At 36.2% G+C, this 24,224-nt stretch overlaps 1 protein-coding gene across 1 annotated transcript in view; it reads right to left on the reverse strand.

Moving 5' to 3' along the window:
• Nucleotides 1-213: 213 nt before the first annotated feature.
• The window catches only part of LOC136060949 (leucine zipper protein 2-like), a 109,959-nt gene continuing 85,948 nt past the window's right edge, over nucleotides 214-24,224 (reverse strand). Inside the window, exons 8-12 of the mRNA XM_065755753.1 lie at nucleotides 23,232-23,306; nucleotides 20,691-20,855; nucleotides 8,334-8,420; nucleotides 1,179-1,256; nucleotides 214-714 (exon numbers count right to left, since the gene is read on the reverse strand). Of these exons, the coding sequence (XP_065611825.1) occupies nucleotides 610-714; nucleotides 1,179-1,256; nucleotides 8,334-8,420; nucleotides 20,691-20,855; nucleotides 23,232-23,306 (510 nt within the window). The 3' untranslated portion in view covers nucleotides 214-609. The remainder of the gene's footprint in view (nucleotides 715-1,178; nucleotides 1,257-8,333; nucleotides 8,421-20,690; nucleotides 20,856-23,231; nucleotides 23,307-24,224) is intronic.

Genomic DNA, 24,224 nt, shown 5'->3' on the forward strand with positions numbered 1-24,224 from the left:
ACCAAACATTTTATTGTTTAAGTAAGCAGATTTGAAATGGTATTACTCAAAGTTAAGTATACACGGAGCCCTATTGTCTCATTTTTACACTTGTTTGTATAAGTTGCATTGTACTCCCAGTATCATAGAATCATAGGGGTTAAAAGGGACCTCAAGAGATCATCGAGTCCAACCCCCCTGCCAAAGCAGGTTCCCTACACCAGGTAAAGTAGGTTTACACAGATCATTTATTTATTTTTCTGCATTCACTGCCTTCTGGTTCCTGACTTAAAACCTAATCTGACATAAAGGTACATTAAATAGAACGGACTGAGAAAATACTCAGGAATGGCTTTTTTTAACAAATAAACTAATTTATAGTATGTAGTTACTAAGTCAGGTACAATAGTAGTTCAAAAACTGGACTGTATTACAAAGCATTTCTTCAAACATCCATTTTGGATTATTGCTGAAAGGTACTAATTGGTCTATTCAAGACTAGCTAACAAACATTCATAAAATAGTGGAAAATGCATGCTTTAGAAACCTGTCTTACTCTTGCCTATGGACTAAATAGAATATGAAGTTGGAAGCAAGTGATGAACAACTGTAAATGCTTGTTAGCGGTATTCAGAGTTTCTTTTCTTTTTTGCTAACAGAATCCTCAAACTTTTTCTCATTTCTTTCAGGTGATTTCTTGTCTTCAGGTTTAGTCCACGGAGGGTTGCGCAACATCTGTTGGGGTTGAAAACAGTATCAGTATCCTTTGACAGTGGAAAAACCATGCAAGACCAAAACAAACAAGTATTAAGAAAAAATTAGACTATCAAATGAAAAGCATGGGTGTACAGTTCATTTAAGACTTCTCCATTGGTATGATTGCTAAGTATACCTTGGCATAATTGCAGATGTATCACTGATATGATAACATCTTCCCCCTACTCTTCCCAGTGACTTTATTGAGTCATTCAACTACAAGGCTCCTCCAGGTCAAGTATGAAAAACTGTTTGAAAATTGTTAATAGCCAGGAGCCACTGTGAACAATGGAACTGAAATCTGGTAGAGCGAAAGTCTGTGAATTGAGTAAGCAGTTTTGCCTCAAAAGCATTAGAATAGAACATGTAAAATACTTCAAGTAACTGCATGTTTTCCAAGAGCTTTTAAATAAAAAAACAACGATTTGTTGGAAACTGAATACCTGCAAGCTCGTCTCTGTTTCTGCTGTCTTCAAACGAGATGATGAATTATTGTAATCCCCCAAACACACCTTGCCAACCTATCAATAAAGATATCACAGGTAATTGCTGTGCTTTTTTCTCTAAAATACATTGTTTACAAAATATGTGCAATCATTGGTGACACTTACCTGTGTAGTCTGATACGACTGTAAATCTACAGAAATTTAATAACTATCTTCCTTTATTTTCCTTATGTTTTTAATCTCATACAATCATGAAGGATGGAAAAGACCTCAAAGATCAAGAAATCCAACCTCAACCCATTCCCACCACACCAACTCATTGCCACAAATTACATATGGAGAATTCTAAGCAGTGAAGTTTATTCCTACAGTGGCCCCACGGAACGGGAAAAATTACAATCTTCTTTTATATGTAGCAACATATATAGCAACAGCTGAAAACTGGCATTAGACTTGAGGACCCTTTTATTATTCTTTTCTTGTCTGAGCTGCTAGATCTCTTGTGTATAATAATCACAGAGCTTATTGAATAAGGAAGTCAGACAACTCAAGGTATTGGAAGGCTTGTTAGAGTCTCTATCACTGTCATTTTACTGCAATAAGAATGTCATTTTCTTCGCAAATATATTTTTTAACATGATGGAAAACAGAGCTGAACAGCATAAATAAAATGCTGTAAGAATTACACATGAGATAGCAAATAAAGACACCTCTGTATTATAAGTCTTAAGTCTTTAACTAGCACTTAAATTTATATTGTAATTAAATTTAAATATCCATTCAGGCCTAGAATTTATGACACTTTAAGCAAAGAAATTAAAATGTGAAATATAGTAAAGCATAGATAGCTTCGGCCATTGCTTGAAAATTTGCTCACATTGAAAGTTTTTACAGTTCTTTCTTTTTTTTAATTAAAACTCATACATGCAAACGGAGCGAGAATTAAATAGAAGTAATTAAATTTTAAGTTGTAAAGGCTCTTCCCAATTGAAAGGAGATCAGATTTATTTCAGATTTTAACATATGTCTTCCCTGAGATGGTTCCCTTTGGCATAAATTTTTGAACCTAAACCATATTAGAATGTTTTTACACACATCCCACAAAATCAGAAGCGCTGGTGAAAAGAGGTATAAAATTACTTCATATACCATTTGCTTTGCTCATAGCAACACAAAGGCAAACGCGCATTCAGTAAGAAACCAATAACATCCACTAGAAAATCTGCCAGCATTTCTGCCACTTTCCTTATATATCCTTTTTTTTTTTTTCCAATATGGTCAATAGTATTTTTCTGGGATAGAATACTCTCTGCATTCTCAGGAGAGGAAAGGAAACAAAAGAGAAGAAATCTAAACAGTATGCTTTGAGGCTTTATTCTTAGACAGTTTCATACAGAAAGAAGAAATTGACTGAATTTGTCCCACAGCAGTTTATCCCACTGTGATTTAAACATTCCCTCACTCAGCAGAGAACACTTCTCTGCATATTTTCTCCCACTGTATGCTACAGCTAATAACAGTGAGGTGACTATTACATAATAGGGAATAAGCATTGTAGTGTTGATTTTAAAAAAAGTCTCTTACAACAACTACTCCTTTTATAAAATAAAATACTAAGAGGTAGATTAAGTTCTTGCTGAAGACTAAAGTGTAAAAGGTCAGATTAGGAAACTTCAGTAAGCCTTTAACATTAAAAATGCTTAAGAGCATAGGTCTGACAGAACTGTATTTGGTGTATTTACTGCTGAGTTAATTAAAATTTTTTCAGCTTCATCACATTTAGAAAACCAGAGAGTTTCAGACATTTGTGGGTGAATAGTCAGAGGGAAAAATTACAATTAAAGGCTTGTTTTTAGGAGAAGAAAAAAGTTCCTAGCTCTCCCCAGTCCAAAAAAAAACCCCCCAAAAAAACAGTGATCTAGAAGGAGTCCAGCGGAAGGCCTAAAAGATGATAAAGGGCCTGAAGCATCTCCCTAAGGAGGAAAGGTTAAAATAAGGACTGAGAGGGGAATCCAATCAGTATCTATAAATATGTTAAGGGAGGTGAGAGGCAAATGGAAGGGGCCAGGCTCTTCACAGTGGTGTGTAGTGAGAGGACAAGGAGCAATGGCCTAAAAATTGAACATAGGAAGTTCCATAAAAAAACAAAAACTTTACGGTCAGGGTGACGGAGCACTGGAACAGGCTGCCCAGAGAGATTATGGTGTCTCCTTCTATGGAGATACTCAAGACCTATCTGGACATCTGTGTGAACTGCTGTAGGATACCTGCCTTAGCATTATTTAGGATTGGATTTGATCTCTTGAGGTCCCTTCCAACCCCTGCCATTTCTGTGATGCTGTAAAATAGTTTCCTCGTTATATTTTATGATAAAAATGCAGCAGGTGTAATATCAGTAAGCATATAATGTTCGTGCACCACTTAATTTTTAAAAGCTCTGAATAGTGATAGCTACAAATGCATTCTTAGTGTTGCCTTAAGCAGTACGCTCTGTGTATGCAACAGTAAAGAGAGAAATTTAACCAGATACGATAACTGATTTGAGGCACGTTCTTGAAATATTGTTCCATCTTGATTAGTTTAGTATGCCATTTTATTAGCTAAGTACATTTATATAAAATTCAGGTCATAAGATGTGCAGCTTGATCAGTAAAGTATACAAAGTTTCAGAAGTTACGGTACTCAGTTCAGCCACAGAATTATACAGCAGAGAAGTCTGAAGCTCAGTGTATAAATTATAATAGCAGATCAGCCAAGAGTGCATCTTCATTTGAAAAGAATTTTCAAAAGGCCATTATAATTCAGCATTTCCTTGGCCACTAAACTGTGCAATTTCATCTGCAAACTGCCTAACGATGCAACTACAAGGGTATCCCACTCTGTCTACACAGTGAGTAAAAATGGTGTTTGTTACTCAAGTAATCATGTCATTTATCACGAGTGGACAGGAAATCAAGAAAACATTTCCACCTCTGCTGAAGAGATGAAGTCTGACAAATTCCTACTTCCAAATATTTCTTTATATATTTTGCATTACTGGTTCAAGCAATCTAAAGTATTTAAAGGACAAAGTTAGCTAAAATTAGCTAAAGTGTTATTAATTACCTGTGCAGTGCACTTTTAAGGAGCAGTATTACTGAAATTACTTGAAGAATTATATAATGATTTTCATCACTGGAATTTTGTTACAATGATGATTTCTTTTTCTCTCTCTCATTGCTTTCTTGGGTAAGAGAAGGGAGAATACAATGATATCAACACTCTACAATTGAAATTGACAGAGAAAAATGAAGGTAAATTCTCTGGTTGCTTAGAAACATGGATAAGTTCTGCTCCAATACTCAGCGTCTTTTGTCATGGAATTATTAATGAATGTGCGGTGTTTGTTTACTGCAGGAAATTAATGCAGTAAATAAAAGCACTATCACTTTTACTCATCACAGACTGTACAAGGACACAGATCAAGAAACATATGATGAGAAAAGAACAAATAAACATTTTATAACTTGTTGTGTTTTAGCACTACCAAAAAGATAGCTTTAAATACATGCAGAAATATTTGAAATTAAAAAAAAGAGACAAAGTGCATTTTTGGGTAAAAGCAGTTATCTTTTGTGAGTCAGAAAAGGCTCCCACGAACTTTAGATTGGTCACGCAGTGGTACAGGTTGCCCAGGGATGTGGAGGAGTCACCATCCCTAGTGCTGCTGCAGAACTATGGAGACATGGCATTGAGGGTCACGGTCAGTGGGCAAGGTGGGTGAGGGTTGGGGCTGGACTTGGGGATCTTAGAGGTCATTTCTGGCCTTAATGATTGTATGATATTATGACTGGGAAGAGGGAGAAGCAAAATGATATGCAGAAAGATCTCTGGAGAAGCCTTTTACTCAGAACCTGTCATAGGAAAAACATCTCTGGACTTTGCTATAGAAAATTAGTATTAACAAGGCAACTGCAATAAAATTATAATAATTGAAGCAGGACGATTTATTTAATTATTTAACAATGAAACTGAAGTTAAGATTTTATGGTCTTAAACCGACTCCAGATGATTTGAAAGAAACAAGATGTATCATATACTATATCCTACCTGCTTCTGGCTGTGACAAATCATATATCAAAGTTCATGACAGCAAAGACGTCATCAGTGTCTAAATTAAATATGAGCTAATATCATTTGGCTTGTCTGTATATCATCTGTAAATAGCATTTCACTTGTACTCACTCCCACGTGTACTATATTAATTAGAATTGACACACAAGGCCATGAAGAAAAACTGCAGTAGGTTTACACATTTGAGACAACAAGAAGAATGTTTAGCCCTACAGACCATAAAGTACTGGTTGAGACCAGCAACTAGCCATCACCCTCTATATTTTGACACAAAAATTGAGATGCTGCATGTTCCTTCTCTAGTCAGTCTTTACCACAGTAATTCTTCCAAGACTTAAATCACCTTTTGTTTATTAGAGAGACCAGTAAAACTTTAAGAAAGCGTTAAAACATCAAGTTTGCAAGCAACATCTTAATCTTTATCTTGGCCTCCACAATTACTAAAGAATTTCTCACAAATGACGCATCAGAATCTATCAGAAGTTCTTCACTATACTTCCTTCACTGGGAGTTTAGCAGCTGTAAAACTTCAGATAAACATACACACGAAACCAGATCAGGCTAAAAATACAAGAAAAGTTCAAATGTATTCTAAAGACTGGAATTTTCTTTAAGTTATAGTGTTCGCAAGCACAAACAACAGCTTTCTATTACTGAAAGAATTTGGTTACTCAGGCGGATTAATGGCTTCCAGTTATTTAAGGACAGAAGGCGATATCTCCAAAATAACAATACTAAGGTTATTTGCATAAAGTAGTGTGCTTTGTCCTTTTTATCCAAAAGCAATTAGATTTTTCTTATCTGTAAAAAACACCTATCTGCCAACATAAGACAGGAAAACAGTGACAAAAGGCCACTGTAGCCCAATGTCAGCATCACACTTCCAGTGTTGCCCATACAATTCTCATTCGGATGAAAAATAAATGTAAGAAAAAGAAAAGTTCAGTCTTAAGAAACAACTGGGAAAGTTATTTGTCACTGCAAGCAATCCACAGAACAACAAGCAGCCCAGGTACATCCTTAGACTTGTAAAACTGTTTCAAGTCTTTGAAAAGTTTCAATAGGTTCTCTCCGAAAATCTTGCCTTCATTTCTTTAGTTAAGACTTGTGCTTATGAGAAACAAACCAACTACAAAAATCCTGCTTTTCAGACTTGAATTTTTCTGCCATGAAATCAAAAGATCAAATGTGGGATCCTAGGAAAGATATTTTTTTCCTAAGTCTTCAATGGGACTGTAGCACTGAAATAGGGAAAATTCCCTGGGGAAGGAATTATTTAATGCCCTTCTGGTTAGCAAATCCAGTACTCTGCACGTGGCCACATTCTGAAAATATGTATTTCTAAAAAAAACTCTACAGATACTGCTTTATTTGAAGATCTACTCTTGCATTTTAAGGACCTAACTGTTTCATTTGGTCCTGCACCCCACAGGCCATGCTTCGTCACTGCCCACCTTATTACACTGAAAAATAAAAGGAGCATTTTTTAATAACACTTCAGGTTTTGTTTCTGCGAGGGATAAATATTGCACTGGAGGTGTGTCAGTCCTAATAACTTTGTAACTTAGCTCTCAAGGCCATTCCTTAACAGACACTACAAGCACAGCAGAGAAATTTCAGACATATTTTGCATATTAGAGTGAAACTTCCCCATCCTATGTGGACAAACAAGAGCAAATTTCTATAATATAGATCCATTTTTCAATTGGAAGAAGATTTTACTACAACACAAAAGCAATGCAAGACTGAATAAAACTGTTGCCTCCTTTATTTTCCAATGAGAAACATTATCCAGCAAGGCACAGTGAATTTATGCTCCCCTACAAAATGCTTTCTCTAATTTTAATATCGCTTCTCCTTAAAGGAGGTTTTATCAGAGACAGATTTAACACACCTTAAAGGTTTAAGATTTAATGGAAATGTGAGTCTGATGGAAAATAAAATTGGTCTTAAAATATAATAATAACAAGGCTTAAATCCTATGGATCAAGCTTAGACGTATAACCTAACTTAATCTGTGAATTACAATTAAAAGGAGGAAGGGAACAGGGTTAAGGCTTAATGTATTTTCAGTCACAACAAATGCTTCAAATTCTCAAATCTAACTGCAGTTGGAGACTTCCTCTGCTTTCTCCAACAAAATTTCCATACCAGGTTTAGTCCTGTTGACTAAATGGACAAGAATAGAATTGGCTGTAACCTTAACTTGTCCAAGTGAAAAGTGAAATACTTTTTCCAGTGTCTGTCACTGCATAATTTGATCCAGAATGAGCATTTAGTCATTTTCCTGGGTTAAACAATGTTTAATTTATCTTCCTCTTATCTCTCTGCTTAATGTATACACTTCAGTAAAAAGCTTGCATCTCTTTCCAGGAATGTTCAACAAAGCTCTACCTAAATTAACCTACATTTCACTGAATGCTTTGTAACTTTCCCAATCTGTAATCAAACTTTGGTCATAATCTAAGTGGAGTTAGCTCCAGCACTTTAGATTTGATTCTCTCTTCTTTTTATTAATAAGATCTCAAGAAGTAACATTTTCACCTTTAAACTTAAAGAAAGCTACAAAAGCAAGTTATGTGCTCTTCTGGATACACTATTTGTCTTTGCCCCTCTAGAGGATGCAGCAGAGAAGTAGTCATTTGTAATTGAATAAACTATTAATGTTTCCAATAAATGTGTTATTTACAAACTTAATTTGTTAGGTACCTGGGTTTGTTACCCAGACTTTTCTTCATGCTGTGACACATTGCTATGATTGCTACCAATAAGTCACACCCTCACCTCTATAGGTGATGGTTGTGTGTGGATGAAAGTGACGTGCACAGCAGTTCGCTCAAGAACCACTGTGAGTGGCCGATATTTTTGCTGCTATCTTCTATATTTTTACAAGCCAGAACTGTAGATCCCATCCCACTGTGGATGCTTACTTTCACTGTTACATCATCATCTAAGTAAATCACATGGACAATCACCTAAGGTTTTGACACTTTAATAGTATCTAGATTAAAACCTGATTTCTAGGCAAACTCAACTTACATCCTGAGAATCACACTCCTGGACACTCTGGTTTTCTTCCTTTCTTGAGGTCACATGAAGATTCTCTTTCTCTGCTGAGGCATTTTGCTGGACATAAAAAAAGAAGAAAGAAAATTAAACCAACAGCTAATACAGACAAAACTTCAGAATAGACAATTTAGAAATTTAGGAGAATCGCAAAGATAAGATGTTGCAAAATGCTAACTACTTAGCACACTGCATTTTCCATAAGTTTTATAAAAAGGAATGTTTGATGCTAATGTTTATAAACATATAAAGGACTCAGTTATCTCCTGAGGTCCTTTCCAACCTCTCTAATTCTGTGATTCTGTTTTATTAAGTGTTTTCTTAAAGTAATTTAGAAAAATTACTTCTGTATAAATAAACAATCGAGATTTTCAATCTGAAACTGACCACATAGAAGTGACTCCATGTTATATTATTTGCTGTGTTAGTAACCAAGATCAATGCTTAATAACACAGCACAAGTTAAATCACATTGTCTCTTTCACCACTATTTAGAAGGGGGTGGAAAAGAGGAGCATAAAGGAATAAAAATAGTTTTGTGAAATAACGGATTATCATTTAATAACTGGCCTTTTATCTGTATTGAGTTCTTTGCCTGTTTGGGCTGCCATATTAATACAGTTCTGAAAACTTAAATTTCCTCCTATTGGATAAGACAGGTCTATGTAAATTGAATGATTCACAGTACATATAGAGCACACATTAACCTGATTTCTTGACTGCCTACAGCAGTAAATCTACACAGGAGGACAGAAAAACAAGTCATCTTGAACTTTTGTTAACACAGGAAAGTAAACGTCTGCCTGGATACCAGATTTCTCAGCATGTTATACTACAAATCTAGGGAAAACTGAGATATTTAGGGGAGACTGCTATTCAAGTAATCATTTTCCCATGTGTTGCTTTCAAATGCTACAGCTAGCCAAAAGAAAACATTTCCCATTCTCATCCACTAACACTCAAAACATCTGAGTGTAATACTTTATCCTAGAAGCATCATTTGTTAAAGGATTCCTGCTTGACAGGCAGCACATAAGTTCATAAGTTCATAAGGTTGGAAAGGACCTACAAGATCATCCAGTCCAACCATCCTCCCATCACCATCTCTACCCAACTACTAAATCAAGTCCTTTAGCACCTCATCTAAACGCTTCTTGAACAGCGCTAGGGATGGTGCCTCAACCACCTCCCTAGGCAGGCCATTCCAGTGCCTGACCACTCTTTCAGAAAAGAAATGCTTCCTCAGGTCATCATCTCAGCTACAGCACAACCATCATCTCCAATTACTTTTCACACTGTTACCCAATGCCAACATGCATCTGTGTGTCTTCAATTCTAGATTGAAATGCTATGACACTTCCTGTATGGGTCCAAGGTTATCAGAACCATAAAAAAGGACAGAAGATGATGGGAAGGTGCTTCACCAGGACCCAGGTTAGTTCCTGTAGATTTGAGTTCCGTTCTTATAGCCAGAATGGCATAGAGCATTCTCACATTTTATGTAGGCGCATTTAGTCAATAACGTTTTGAAGCTGATTGTCTTCTTACACAAATCAAGGGATAAAATTCAATACTAAAAAACACCAATGTTTTTGAAGATTTACAGTTTGCTCGTTATGTAGGACATTTTCAAGAAGACTTTGCAAGCAAGATTCTTTGTTATTAAAAGAAGTCTACCCTAAATAAGCAATGAATATGCTATTCTTTGTTGGAATGAAGCCTATTTACTAGATTGACAGCTAACCTAATGACAATGCCACCAAGTACTCTGGAGCAAATTGATTTGGAAACAGTTTCTGAATTCCTTCCCAATGCATCTGAAGCTTTTTGAACTCTCCTCAAAGCTTTTCCAACCAGGATTTCACACATGAATGTTTTTTTGAGGATCATCAGACCTTTAACTTTCTTTTCTTGGAAATATTTTTAAACTTACAAGATGTTCCTGGTGAGATCCTACAAGCCTGACTATACAATGAGCTTTGAAGCAACATTTTTGCAATCATTTGGCACACATACTTGCTCATGGAATCCACTGGTGTGCGCTTGCTTTGCGGTCAAAATTTCAGAATTCTTACACTTGAAAAGGAAGCCAAACTCATTATTCCTTTCGGTTTTCTTGTAAAGTTCGTATCACATAGCCTATCCCCATTGCAAACCTTCAACATCCTTTTGCTTCAAACATCTTACAAATATTCTTCTCAAAGCCTGTATTTTTATTGTATGATCCTCACTTTATGGCTAAAGAAAACGAGGAAGCTGAATCAACAGAACTCCATCTTTTATAATATTTTGACTTTGATACACAGTTGAATTCTTTCCTACTGTACAGACAATCACAGAAGAGCTTGGGTTGGAAGGGACCTCCAAGATCAACTAGTTTCAAAGATAACATGATAATGTTATCCAATCCTTCACATTCCCAAATGGTTTCACAGCATCACTGTCTCTCTCTCGCTCTAGTCAACATTCAGTGATACAAGGTGTCAAAGCTCCACTGACAGGCCTACTTGCCAGATTATTTGCCCACACAAACCAGCCTATTTACTTCCTGTCACATAGACCATCAGATCACTCTTTTCTACTCTCAGGGTTTCTAATGATATTCAAATTCCACATTAAGGAAGTACTTCAATTAAGGATACTCATACAGATCTTAATAAAAGGACTGTACGGCATTTTGAATGTAAGAAGAACAAACTAAGCAATTTCTTGCTGAGTAGAGGTTCATTATAAGACAGTAAATAAACAATTCAGTTACATGAGAGTCAAGATTATTTTTCTCCAATGATGGACACTGTTACGATAAACATATCCATAGTCTGGATTTTCAGTTCAGGAATCATTAGAGTTTGCCCACAAACACCTTTCTACTGACCCAAACATATAAAATGACACTCAGAGAAGACTTGAAAGCTAGCAGGCATGCTCGCTCTACCTGATGCATCATCAGGCTGGTTTCTGGAACGAGGCAAGCAATAGGGCCCGCCAGGCTGGAGGTGCTGGCAGAAGGGCTGCTAACCAGGCGTACTCAGTCTACAAACAGGAAGCAACCAACAGCTGAGCTTTGATAGAATCATAGAACCACGAAGGTTGGAAGAAACCTCTAAGATCCTCAACTCCTACTCCGACCCATCTCCACCACACACACTAACCATATTCCTCAGTGTTACATCTCCACATTTCTTGAACACTCCAAAGACAGTGACTCCAACACCTCCCTGTGCAGCAAGTGTCAATGGAGTACCACTCCTTTTAAGAGGAAATTTTTTCTCATATCCAACCTGAACCTTACCCCTGGTGCAACTTAAGGTCACTACCTCTCATTCTCCCACTATCCCTGACTTGCAGCACACTCAAGAGTTTGTTTCTTCTGGGAGAAGTCTTGTTCTTTTGGGATATAAATGATTTATTGTCACATCTAGGAAATCCAAAAGCACTCACAGATTTGTAGCACTTACTGTGAAAAAGTAGAGCAGCTTTTTTAATATCAAGCAGATGAAGATGTCAGAGCTTTACTGGGCAAGGTACATAGTCCAATAGACAGACATATCTCCTTTCCACCATCAATTCTACTTGACTGCTCCTGGAAACCAGGGAATTTGTCTGCACACCACATGCACACACAGGCCAACTGTTCAATAAATAAGTGTTAAACCTATCATCTTTCCCTTCCTCCACTTTTTAGTTGCATCGTTTGAGATTGCAAAAGTAGAGTTATTTTTTGGATCATGCAAAAGACTTTTAACCTGCTTCCCTAGCTCCACAAATTTCAGATGTTTTAAAGAGGTAATTCTGTTAAACCTCTTGACAACAGATAAATATGTATGACTGCCTGCAGAACAAGAAAAAAGGAAACCACTGTATCACATTATTTAATATTCTGACTTAAAATTCTTTCGCAGTTAAACTCACACACAGAAATACGCGAAAATCCCAATTCCAGTAACAAAACATCACACTGTGTATTTCTATGATAGTGATGAACAGCACATATATATACAATAGGGTATGTGTGTATATATATATTTAAGAGAGGTAACTAACTTTTCTCTACTACACGGTCTGTATTATTCACTACTAAGGGAGAGATATAGTTCACTTTTCATTTCTATTTAATCCTCATCTACAGAGTTATGCTTATACAGGGAAATTCATCTCAGAAAACTGCAAATCCAATGGCATACAAGGTAGTTAAATTCCTACATATCACTTCTTAGGCAAAAAGAATTCTTTTTTTTATTAACATTATATTTAAACATTTTTGAGATGGAAAATATCAGCTTTCCCATATACATTATGCCAACACTGAATGCTGAGCACAACAATCAAAAGTCTTTACGAAGAATCTAGGAAAAACTCACCACCAATGACACTGAAAGTCGTCAGCTTTACCACAGACACTGAAATTCCACATTTTCCTTTCTTCAGTTTTCATGTGTATTTGTGGTGGTTATAACGGAATTTCTTGGACATAAATGTTTATGATATGTTCCTATGGCTGAACACTCATCAGAAGGAGAGGATTTATTCTTTCAAATACATCCTTGAGATGATGCAAGTTATATTTAGATGTGCTCATTTCCTGAAGCACCTTTTACACAGCATTACTGTGAGTGCATAATTTTCCCTCACATACGCACCTGCTTCTCTCAGTTTTACATTACATTGAGCACAATGTGGGCATTGAAGTTCTTAAGATTTTTGTTATGGGATTCTTCTTCTCTTGAAAAACTACCCCAGAAGAAGATTAAGAGGACTTCATAAAATCTCACAGCAAAGAGCCAGGGAAGGTATCCTGAAGATTTCTAGCATTGTTTATAGCATTTCCTACTACATCATAATTTTACAAGTTAAAGTGAGTCTCCTCAGGTAAATAATACCTGAAACATAGACATGAAAGGGGCACAGAAGTTGAAAATAATGAGTTTGTCTTCCCCTGATAATACACAATATATTTGCATTTTCAGAATAGATTAAAAGTGCTTTACCTATGCACAGCAAACTAGTGTTTAAGCTGATGCTGAAATACCTCCCAATAGTAGACCAGCGCCCTTCTACAGAAATATATGGAGAGCTATTCTAGGGCACCTAAACAGGCAATGGAGGTCTATTTAAAGCAATTACTAAAATACAACGCTACACACAACAAAAAAAGCCACATCTGTCCTTTGTGTTTTACTGTTCTTTTTTTCAATTCCACTGTTCTTTTCCTAGCACAGCTCATTTTGAGAACACTGTGTATTTCGTATAATTTAACCAAATGTTTTCTTGTAGAACCTTGAAGTACAACATTTTCAGTTGCCCAATCTGTAACAATTGCATTTTCTTATGTTTCCACACTCAGTGGAAAGAAATAAAAAACTCATGAACATGCATACAATCAAGTTTCTCCAGATCAATAAGAAGCGTTCTGTAATGATTCACTGTACATTGATTTTCAGGACTCTCAAAATGATGCACTGATGTTAACTGCAAACCAGGGTTCCTGTTAGAATTTACCTCAGTTATATGATTAGAAGAGATTAAGAAAAAAAATAGTTATTCCCCAGTGAAACATCAATAGATGAAGAGCTAAAAGGTACCTAACAATCTAAATAAAACATACACACACTTGTGAGGTATGCTGTACATTATAATTTATATCAAGATTATGTTGTTTTCATTCTGATCCAGGTAACTCGATAAATGGACAACCTTTACTTTGGAACAAGAATAAGACCTAGCGACGTAAAAATGGTGAACGAACATAAAAATTACTGAAAGCCAGAATGATTTTGATGTAACCTTACATTTTAATTGAAGTTGGTCCTTCAGGATGGAAAATTTTTTTGAAAAGTAATAAAAGCAGTAGTTTTGCTTATCTATTTTCAAGAATAAACAAGAAAAAAACCAAGTGATGAATTCTTCTTAATTTCATGTGAGGAGCTACTGTACAGGAGAGAAGAGAAATAAAAATAAATAAAATGGTAAATGCAGCATGCCAAGCACGGGAAAAAGTTAAGATACTACAGTGTTGTTCGCAGTCTAACTCCTGGGTTTGCTTGAAATACACACGCTCCTATTGAAGAATGAATGCTTTGGAAAATCAGGGAGGTTTTTTATTAGCCAGTTCAATTAAAATAATATCTTTCTGATATTTTCCCAATTACATCTTTCCTCAAATAAAACAAAAAGAACACTTAACTATCTCTAATGTTTCACAAATGGCTTCATATATACATTTACTGCGACGCTTCATAACAATAGATTAATAATAGATAGGCATACACAGGATACCCACATTAATAATTATCATCTACATCTTGAACACATCCTTGGGTAGAACAAATCCCTTGGGAGTCAGTTCATAATTATGTTCAAGCTGGTAAGCCTCTTAAATTGATTAATAAGGCCCTTGGCACTTTTCAAGTTTCTTTTACATGTACCATCGTTAGAATCAGAGAATCGCAGGGGTTGGAAGGGATCTCTAGAAATCATCTAGTTCAAACCCTCCTGCCAAAACAGGTTCCCAAAAAAATGCATTAATGCTAATAATTCTTAAAGTAGATTTCCTTCTGTGGAATGGAAAGGCAAGTAAATTCAGTTTCTTCCTAACTGCTCTCATCAAAAAGTCTTAGAACGGAAAACCCTCTTACATATCCATGTCCATAATGGAACCTGTAACCAACACCAATAGAGTCTCAAGATAAAGCAATGTATTACTATCATTCTCCTAAATACAACTTGAACTAGAATTATAAATACTACAATTTCTCCCAGTCATCTCCACTGTCACTAGGAGAGAATAAAAAAATATGCCGCTTGATATGAGAAATGAGTAGCAGAGGACAGTAACACCTGGAATGTTATCAAGGGATCTCTTTCCCCCTTCTGACAGGGAAAAGGAAAAATCAACTTGTCCAGAAACCTGTTAAACCTTACAAGCTGGCCTATGACACCGGGGTCTGGTTTCACTACTTGTACCCTGCGACAAGATAGAGAGAGGTCAAAAAGCTGATCTATGAAATGCAGATAATTAGAAAGATCGTGTCACTAACATTGGAATGATATTATTTTTAATGACATTATTAAATGAAAATGATACTGTTTTGAGACATGGACTAAATAAGAGTTGCCAGGTGCTCTGTATTTTCCCCTCCAATTTCCCTCGATTGTACTTAGTTAAAAAAAACCCTAAAACTAATTTAGTGTTAAGATAATGTGCTAATAATGAAGACTTCTTTAAAGTAAGCAGTAAAGTCAAAGAGCTTCAGCTTTCAATTTAATGATCTCTGGTGTTAAAAGTTTTTCAGCATGTAATAAAATTTTATTAAAAATCAGACACTGAAGAGCCCTAGAAAAAGGTCTGAGCAAATAACAAGATCATATTCAATCTGAGGCAAATTCAAGAAATAAAAGAAACAAGGAAGGGCTGCCATACTCTTATGAACCATCGTTAAAGAAAAAATAATACGAGACCACACTTGGCATCCAGTTGATCATAATGATTAAGAAAGTCTATAAGCCTAAAGAGAGCCATAAAAGGCAGAACAGGGAAGGCTTTAATGAAGGAATAGGTCATGCTAGTCATGCTCTTTTAATTACACTCTCATTTTTTTCAAGGCAAATTTCTACCTACAGTAGGCTTGCAGATGCTCAGTACCTTTGAAGGACACACATATCACTTGCTGCTTTGAAATTAAAATCTGAAACAATGGAAGGTGACATTTTTCAACACTGTTTTCTTCTCATAGTGCTTATGTGTTAGGAAAGTGTCATATTCTGACATTACTGCATACTATAAGCATAGGTTACTCTGAATTTTTTAATTCATGTTTCCCAATCTCAGTGCCGAATGCGACTAACTGTAGGCCACCAAAACTGCACATGGCAGTGGTATCTCATTAACTATCAGAAGAAAAGGTGTGGTGAACAATTACATGGAAAAGCCACAAAGCCCATCTTCCTAAAGCCTCTACGAAGCACAGTCCGGTCCAGTGCTGCTTTACTGAGCTTTAGTTTTCCAAGTCCATAAAAGACAGATTTTATTACTGAAAAGCACATACAGGCTGTGAATTTTGAATTCCCATCTAATATCATATTCATCTTCCAAAATTCAACCACATCTTTTATTTTTCAAACCAAGTCTTTTTGCCTGTTATTTGGTCCCTGGAATGGGGTTATTACCAACAAAACCTGGAGTGCTTCCAGACACAATGCCAGTTTGAAATTTACTTATTGACATTATTATAATGTCAGTTTGAAATTTACTGCCTGGAGAAAAATAACTGCCAAGTCACGTTTTCAGCATGTTGTAACAACAGAGGTCACCCTGAGTAAAAAATAAACAGATGCATTATAGAATCTTTTAGAGTCTTAATCTTTCTTATAATGACAAAAATAAATCCATAGCTGTAATTTATTGTTTCAAAGGTTGCTGAGCAATGATTATGCATTTTTTTTCCAAGGGTCAGAACCTTCATTTATACTAGAATACTATGATAAATGATCTGATTGGTAATAGCTCTAATTTTAGAAAACAGACCATTTTCTTACGTAATTTGTTCTGATTTAGTTTCTTTCTGAACCTACAGAGGGAGAAAGATGAGAATATATTGCCACATTCAGCTGGCTAATTTTTCATTAATCTGAAGCTATATTAGTTTTCTAGGCTAAAATATATAATAATTTAAAATATGACTAAAAAATTATCTGTTCTGTCTTCAAAAACATGGGCTGGGCCCAACATGCATTCCAAATATATCTTTATTCTTCCAAAATAGTTACACATTTGAAGAAATCTACACATGTAATTATAAGTTCTATCTACATTTCTAGTCAATTATCATTATAATATCCTACAGCATTACCAGTAATATGAAGTGAAATTTTGTATAATATTCAGTACAAATAATCAACTACTTATTCTATCATTCTAGTTCCATAGAATGAAATAAATAAGGCCTAGAGCCTAAGAAATACTGACTCCACAAATAGATCATTCCAAGATTAAAAATGAGCATAAGAAACACAAAAACTCAACAGCTGAAAAAAACCCAAAATGAAAAACAACACCAACACAACAAGCAACAACTACCTAAAGAAATCTCTCTCAAAAGAAAATCTAAAACCCATATAAAATTAGTGAAGAATAGCATGGATAGTAACATCACCTTCTGTTTTCAGTAATTTTGCTTAGTATTCATAGTAGATGCTCAATATCTATGCTCTCAAAGTAACAGCAAGTTTAACTTTTACCTAATTAATACTAAAGTTTAACCTAATACTAAAACGTGCCAACAGAAAATGTCAGGTTTTTGAGTTCCTACATGGCCATGCCAAAACGCTTTTCATAGTGACCACATTTCCAGACCTGTTCCTTCTCTGAAGCGTTTCACAAGCTCTCATTCCTCTGTGCCATACATGGACACTTCTGTGGGGTTAATGCTGGTATCACGTTCCCTGCCCTCATTTTGATGGGGAACACTTATTTCTAGAAGAAGCACGGATGGGCCACCACACTTTTCTGGATTTTTACATTGATCAGTGTATGCTGGTACCCACAATAGTCACAGCAGCTGAAGCAGAGGCGACAGCTCTTGCAGCAGTTGTTACCAGGAAAATCTAACTTCTTGTAGAGTTTAAAATCTTCTAAAAATATATTCAAGATTGCGACATTGGACTGATAGTTCCCCTGCACTCTACAGCATTTCTCATTCTTATTCAGTCTGTTTCCCCTATCAAGACTAGGACACGTGGTGTTTATCAGTGGTCTTTCCTTCAAGCCATGTGCAGTAGGGGACAGGGCAGGTTTATTGACTTCACAGTTGGAAATCCTTGGCTATTTCTACTCTTAGAATACTGTAGTTCACCAAACACAAAAACCACATTTATGAAATTTGGGGAATACGTGAAACAATGTTAGAGAAAAACACCCTAAAGCAAATTAGAGGCCATTATTCTGATATTTTTTTTTAATTGTACTCCCCATTATTTGTGTACTCAACCTTGCTGCTACAAATAGAAGCTGTTTCTCTGCTTCATTTCCACTAATATTCAAAATGACTAAAGCTCATTTTGTATTTGCACTTAGGGCACAGGTATCTTTACACTGCACAACCAAAGATATGTGAATGATAGCCATAATTATACAATATTTATTGCTTAAGTGTAATGCTAGCCTTTTCCAGAAAGGACAATTAGAACAAATTGAGTAAGAGAGCGTTCCACCTAGTGATCCCATGTATTTGAAAACACATCCATTAAATCAGAGCTGTTTCATATGCCAAGCTACAGTTATCACAGAAAAGGACTCAACAGGAAGTCAATACCAGTACTCTGATTCACAGATGATTCCAACCCACATTTCCCATGGCAGGTAGCCTAGTAAATATAAACAGTTTCCATCCATTAACGATACTCTACCTAAATGTACCTAGATGGCTGAAAGTTATCAGTCCTTAGGCACTCATCTACATATCAGAAATTTTCCTTTTGAAGATTTGTGGGCCTCCTGCTTCTCCTCACTGTGTCATGGGAATGACACGACAATTGCTGCAGCTGCTGCATTTGCCAACACCAAACTCACTTGGGAGAATCTTCCACTTTCAGAAGAGAAAATGGTTACCTGGTGGGTCATTATAGTGCAAAAAAATCATGGAATATGAAGAATTGTCAACAATCTATAAAGATCAAGACCTCATAGTTCAGGATTAATTACGTCTTGTGACTTGCTGTTGGTCTGCAAGATTGAAAAAAACAGCCAAGGAAAAGATAAACAAGAATGGTATTGTTCTTAAAAAAAAACAAACATAAAAAGCCTTCTATAATATAGATTAAATGTAGAGATTCTGAACTGGCTATGCTGACTTGACAACCTATTTTACAGTAGCAGATTTCAGTGGTTTTATAATCACAGATAATGCACAGATTTATAATAATGATGTGTCAATGTGGGGAAGAGCAGGACTGGGAACCATCATTTTTGCAGCCGTTTTCATGGCATATGCCATGTGCAGAGAAATGTGAGAAATATCTGTTAAAGAGAAAGTATAACTCATTCAAGCACTCTTGGGATGCAGATGACTCAGACTGCATCATAGAAATATTGCTATATTTCATAAACTGGAACATTAAACACAAAATCAATTTGATTATGGTAAAAGAATGAAGATTACGTTGTGTTTCATCCAAATGTCAAAAATTCAGCTCCAAACTCTTTGCCGTGCCAGGGAAAACGTGCACGTGAAATGTCAGGGTAAAGCTCAGTCTGCATATCCTGCAGTAAGAATCCACCCTCCTTCAGAATGGAGAACCAGCTGTCTCAATCTAAGTGAGAGTTGTTATTAATGCACCGGTTTGTTTCTGGAGGAAGTGAAGGCTTCTTACTATGAAACAGTTAAGGAACCGACAGTCATTATGAGAAGCAGCAAGAGATTCAGCTTTATAATCATTCTGCTTTCTGACATGACATTTCAATCTTAATTATATAGAGAAAGATTACTGATTTTTGGCTCCAATCTCTGTGCTAATAGTGCATATCAACAGCTGCTATAAAAAAATACTGCAATTGGCAATCTCTCTATATTACACAAAAAAGTCTTGGAATTTAAGGGGAACGTGAAACTCTTCCTCCACCATCCTGTTGTAAAATTTCCTTCCTTAATCTCAGTCTAAATGTATTGAATCACATGAATAGACCAGCAAAAATCAAACCCTGGAGATGGAAATTACCTGGATATCTGTCAATCACTGTATAGCTCAGCTGAGCTAAAATGCTTTAATTTATAGAATTAAAACACTTCAGAAACCAGGTCTTTAATCCTCTTCTCTCCTAAACTGTCATCCCTATTTCCTGGATGTATTGTGCAAATCAAATATTTCCTGGCCTATTATTATAGCACTTTTGGCAAATTCTGTTTGAGTTTCCCAAACTGCTTTTTTCTTCTATGCTGGCCTTTGTCATGGCTTTTTTTTTTTTTTTGTGAAGAAAAAGTGCCTCACTGTTCAGTGCTGTAGTGTCATAAACATATTATCAGTGCCTGGCAGGTAAAAAATCCATGAATTTACATCCTCACTTGTTTTTAGTTGTAAATCCACCTTCCTTGTAGATGTGTTATGCAGACACAGCTCATTTAGCAAACAATAGACAGAATGTTTCTCAGCAAATAAAAGTACCCATTTCCCAACTCTGTAGAAGTTTACTGATAGCAGAAACTGGCTTAGAACTATCTTTAAAATGAATCCTCACCTTGCAATGAATTTCACATCCTCCTTAGTTCCAGTTTGATGCTCTCACAGGACAAACCCTCAAAGATGCTTGAAAAAAAAAAAGTGAGGGAGAAACAATACCTTGGTGCTTATCACTGGAAAGAAAACTCTTGAGCCCTTTGAAGCTGAAGATGTCAGCTTCTCTGCTGGTTTTGAAGGGATTCGATGGGTAGCAGGAGGCTGACTGTGCAGAACAGAGGACAGGCAAAGCTGCACGGTGTCCTTCAGGGCTTTCAGCTGTGACTCCTGGGGAAAACAAGAAATTACCACATCTGAGATGTGCTGTTATGAATGGAATTGCTTCTTTTATCTGTTTTAAAGCTAACATTTACAAACAACAGCTGTTGTTTTTTTTTTTCCCGTTACAATTAGCAGAAGATATTAAGATTTTGCTTTAGGCGGTCGTTATATTAAGTTACTGTGTGTTAGACACCCAAATCCCTAAAAAAGTCCTTGTATTCCTCCCTTTCATCCCTCTATTTTATCTCTATTGGTCATTGCAAATACTCACTAAAAAATATTTCATAATTACAGGAACAAATATCTAACCTATTAAAAATCATCACACCCAGATTTTTATATATAATATTTAATAGAGAGATGCAGACATTTGAAAGTATTGGCAAGATACAGACTTTGCATGGAATTTTGCTTATAATGTTCAGGATAATTCAGATAACGTTTCTACTTTATGAAGACTGATTTTAATCCACCAGAAGGATGATTGATCTCATGCATATACACGCACCCATTATGCTGTACACTGTATAGCGAGCCACAGGCCTTTCCATCTGTTAAAGAGTATAATTGTCCACATCCATTACTGCACTTTAAGCCACAATAGACCTTTTCATTGGTGAATAAACTGCCATTCTCATAAATACATGGTAGTGTTTCTAGCTTGAGCCAGAATACTGCTGTTTCACTCAAATACAGATGTATTCATGAAAGCAGCAGTCTGACACTGAATAAAGTTGTGGAGGCTAAAGTAGAGAGACAACTACTCACTGAGGAGGTCCATTTTAAATCTTTGTTCCATCACTGCAAGTCATTTAGAAAATCAAATATTATGACAAAGCTCTCAATAACCCCTGGATGTATCAGATGGTAGGTCAAAATATGCTGCCTGCTTGTCAAAAAAACTGTCAAGATGACACGTATGACTTCATATTTTCCTCCTCATACTTCTGACAACAGGGTTGAACTTCATATAGAATAACTGGGACTGTAGTAAAGTAAAAAATGTCAGGCTTCCCAAGATCCCATCATGGGAATTAGGAAAATGCTGCTGTGTGAAAAAACTAACATGAGACATTAAATCAACTGTATGCACAAACGATAATTAAAGGAAATATTAAAAACAGAAGTTTGAAACCCTTCCAAAAGAACAAGCAATTTTATGCTTGCCTATAGTCAAATTTTGAGACTCAGTTACTCGATTACTCCTGTCCAGTACAGCTCACATTCCAAAAACACACATTGCTTTCTACATCAACCCCATTCCTACTGCGTCTGCTAACCATGTCAACATAGTTCAGGCCACGTCTTCACTGCACTCATCTCCAGCTGTTTTTAGTTCACAGAGAAAAACTCTTTACCAGGGCAGAAAAGGTTCTTGCAAACTTAAATGACTTACTTTGCAATGAGAATAAGCACAGGTACTGTCTCACAGCGCTTTCATACAACTCCACGTGTATGAGCTCTGTACTTTTCCTTCTCTATTTCCACAGGTCTTTCTCATTGTAGAATCAAAGTACGGAAAAGACCACTGAGATAACCAAGCCCAACCAGCAACCTATCACCACCATGCCCCCTAAACCATGTGAACTACCATGCCATCCAAGGATTATCTCAGTGGTAATTGACCAGAAGATGATTTTAGTCCTTTGGAAAATCTGAAAAACTACAACCTAGTCATAAAGTAGAATTCCATAATGTTTATTAGGAAAGAAACATAAGGTCAGAGAAGTCAAGCGAGTGTGCTTCAAATCCCTTTCAATTTGCAGACTGAGTTCCCAAATAGCATACTCATTAGACGTTCCTGATGTCAAATGCTCTTTGCTTTCTCCTTCACAACTGTCTGCATTATAATGAAAAGGTGCATTTAGAAGATTTTTAGCCACAGACAGCTACTGATACTAGTGAGACAGCATGTCTGGGAGTGTGCATGTACATGAAGAGTGAACACAATTTCCCAATTAATCTGGAGAGGAGGCCACATGAGTGTACTTGCAAGAAACACCTGCTATACCACCAGAAATGCACACAGGTTTGGATAATGCTTCTGTGATTACTGTTTACATTGAAGAAATTTTGGAGGAAAATCCCCAGACAAAAGGACTACAGTTACTGAGATACCAGTTACTGAGATAAACAAAAATACTTTAGTGCAAAAGCAGTACTTTTTAGACGTCTCTGAGGCCCTTTCAACCTGATTTTCCTCTTAAACTGCAGCTTTATTTAACTTCATGTAATATAATTATTTCCACTGACTTCAGTAGTTACTCCTAAGTGTGTGCCATTAAATACATACCTAAACTTCTGTGATATTATCACTTGTTCTCGTCAAATTATGTAGAACTATTCTCACGTGATAAACACACATCATGTTACGCTTCTTACCTTGTCAAGGGCTGCCTTTTCCAATTCATCTTTTGCAGCTGCTAGTTTCTGCTCCAGATCTGTTAGTCGTTGTGCCTGTAAGGATAAAGAAGAAAAAGCCAACATAATTTACATCATAATTTTTCATCCCATAGTTTATGAAAAACTTCAGCAGTACCTGAGAGAGGAAAAGATGTAAGCTTTGTGAGTAACAATTTAAGTTGATTCAGAAACGTTTGCCAAAAGACCAAGCCAGAAAGGATACTATTTCCCCCAAAGATAACATTTTTATGTGCGAACTTGCACCTTTTGTGTGAATGCAAGTTAACTTTTTGATTTCTATGCCAGAAGCAGAAGTAATTCCACGCTATAAAGTTATATACAACTGTGCCTCGGTATTGCTTTGAAAAAATGAAAATATTCAAAGATTATTTTGCTCATTTATCCCTCTCTGTTCCTAATTCAACATGTGATTTTGTAGTTCTAAGCAACGAGATATTAAAATCAGCATAGGCATAAAATAGAGAAAACACCCTGAAACGTGAACATTAGGCGTAGACTGCGGTGGCCGATAAAATGACAAAATCCTGCCATTTGTATTTCCCTGAGCACGTAAATAATCACGTAGTAACAGCATAGAACAGGATTAGACCTTGACCTGGTGATTAATCAGAGCCATAGTTTCATTAGTAAAAAACCTGTACAATGATACAATCTTGCCTCCAAGCAGAAGTCAGCCTCCTGCTCAGGAAGTCCCTTGTGAATGTGTTGTGCAACTTCCATTGCATTGCATTTCTTTGCGCTGATAACTAGTCACCAACACGCATGCAAAAGAGAATGCACTGCTCGTTTAGCTCATCAGAGTCCAACAGAGCAGCCAATACAGGAGAATTCACTAATTTCATTTGATAATGCATAGCCTGCCTGGACTTATGACACAGAAGGAAAACATCTGTTAATTTCTCACATCATTAACATTTTGATTCCTGGTACTTACGACAATAATCTTTCACT

This window comes from Cyrtonyx montezumae, unplaced genomic scaffold (assembly GCF_038088225.1).
Source record: "Cyrtonyx montezumae isolate F1298 unplaced genomic scaffold, pur_monq_1.0 scaffold_10, whole genome shotgun sequence".
NCBI classification, from domain to species: Eukaryota; Metazoa; Chordata; class Aves; order Galliformes; family Odontophoridae; genus Cyrtonyx; species Cyrtonyx montezumae.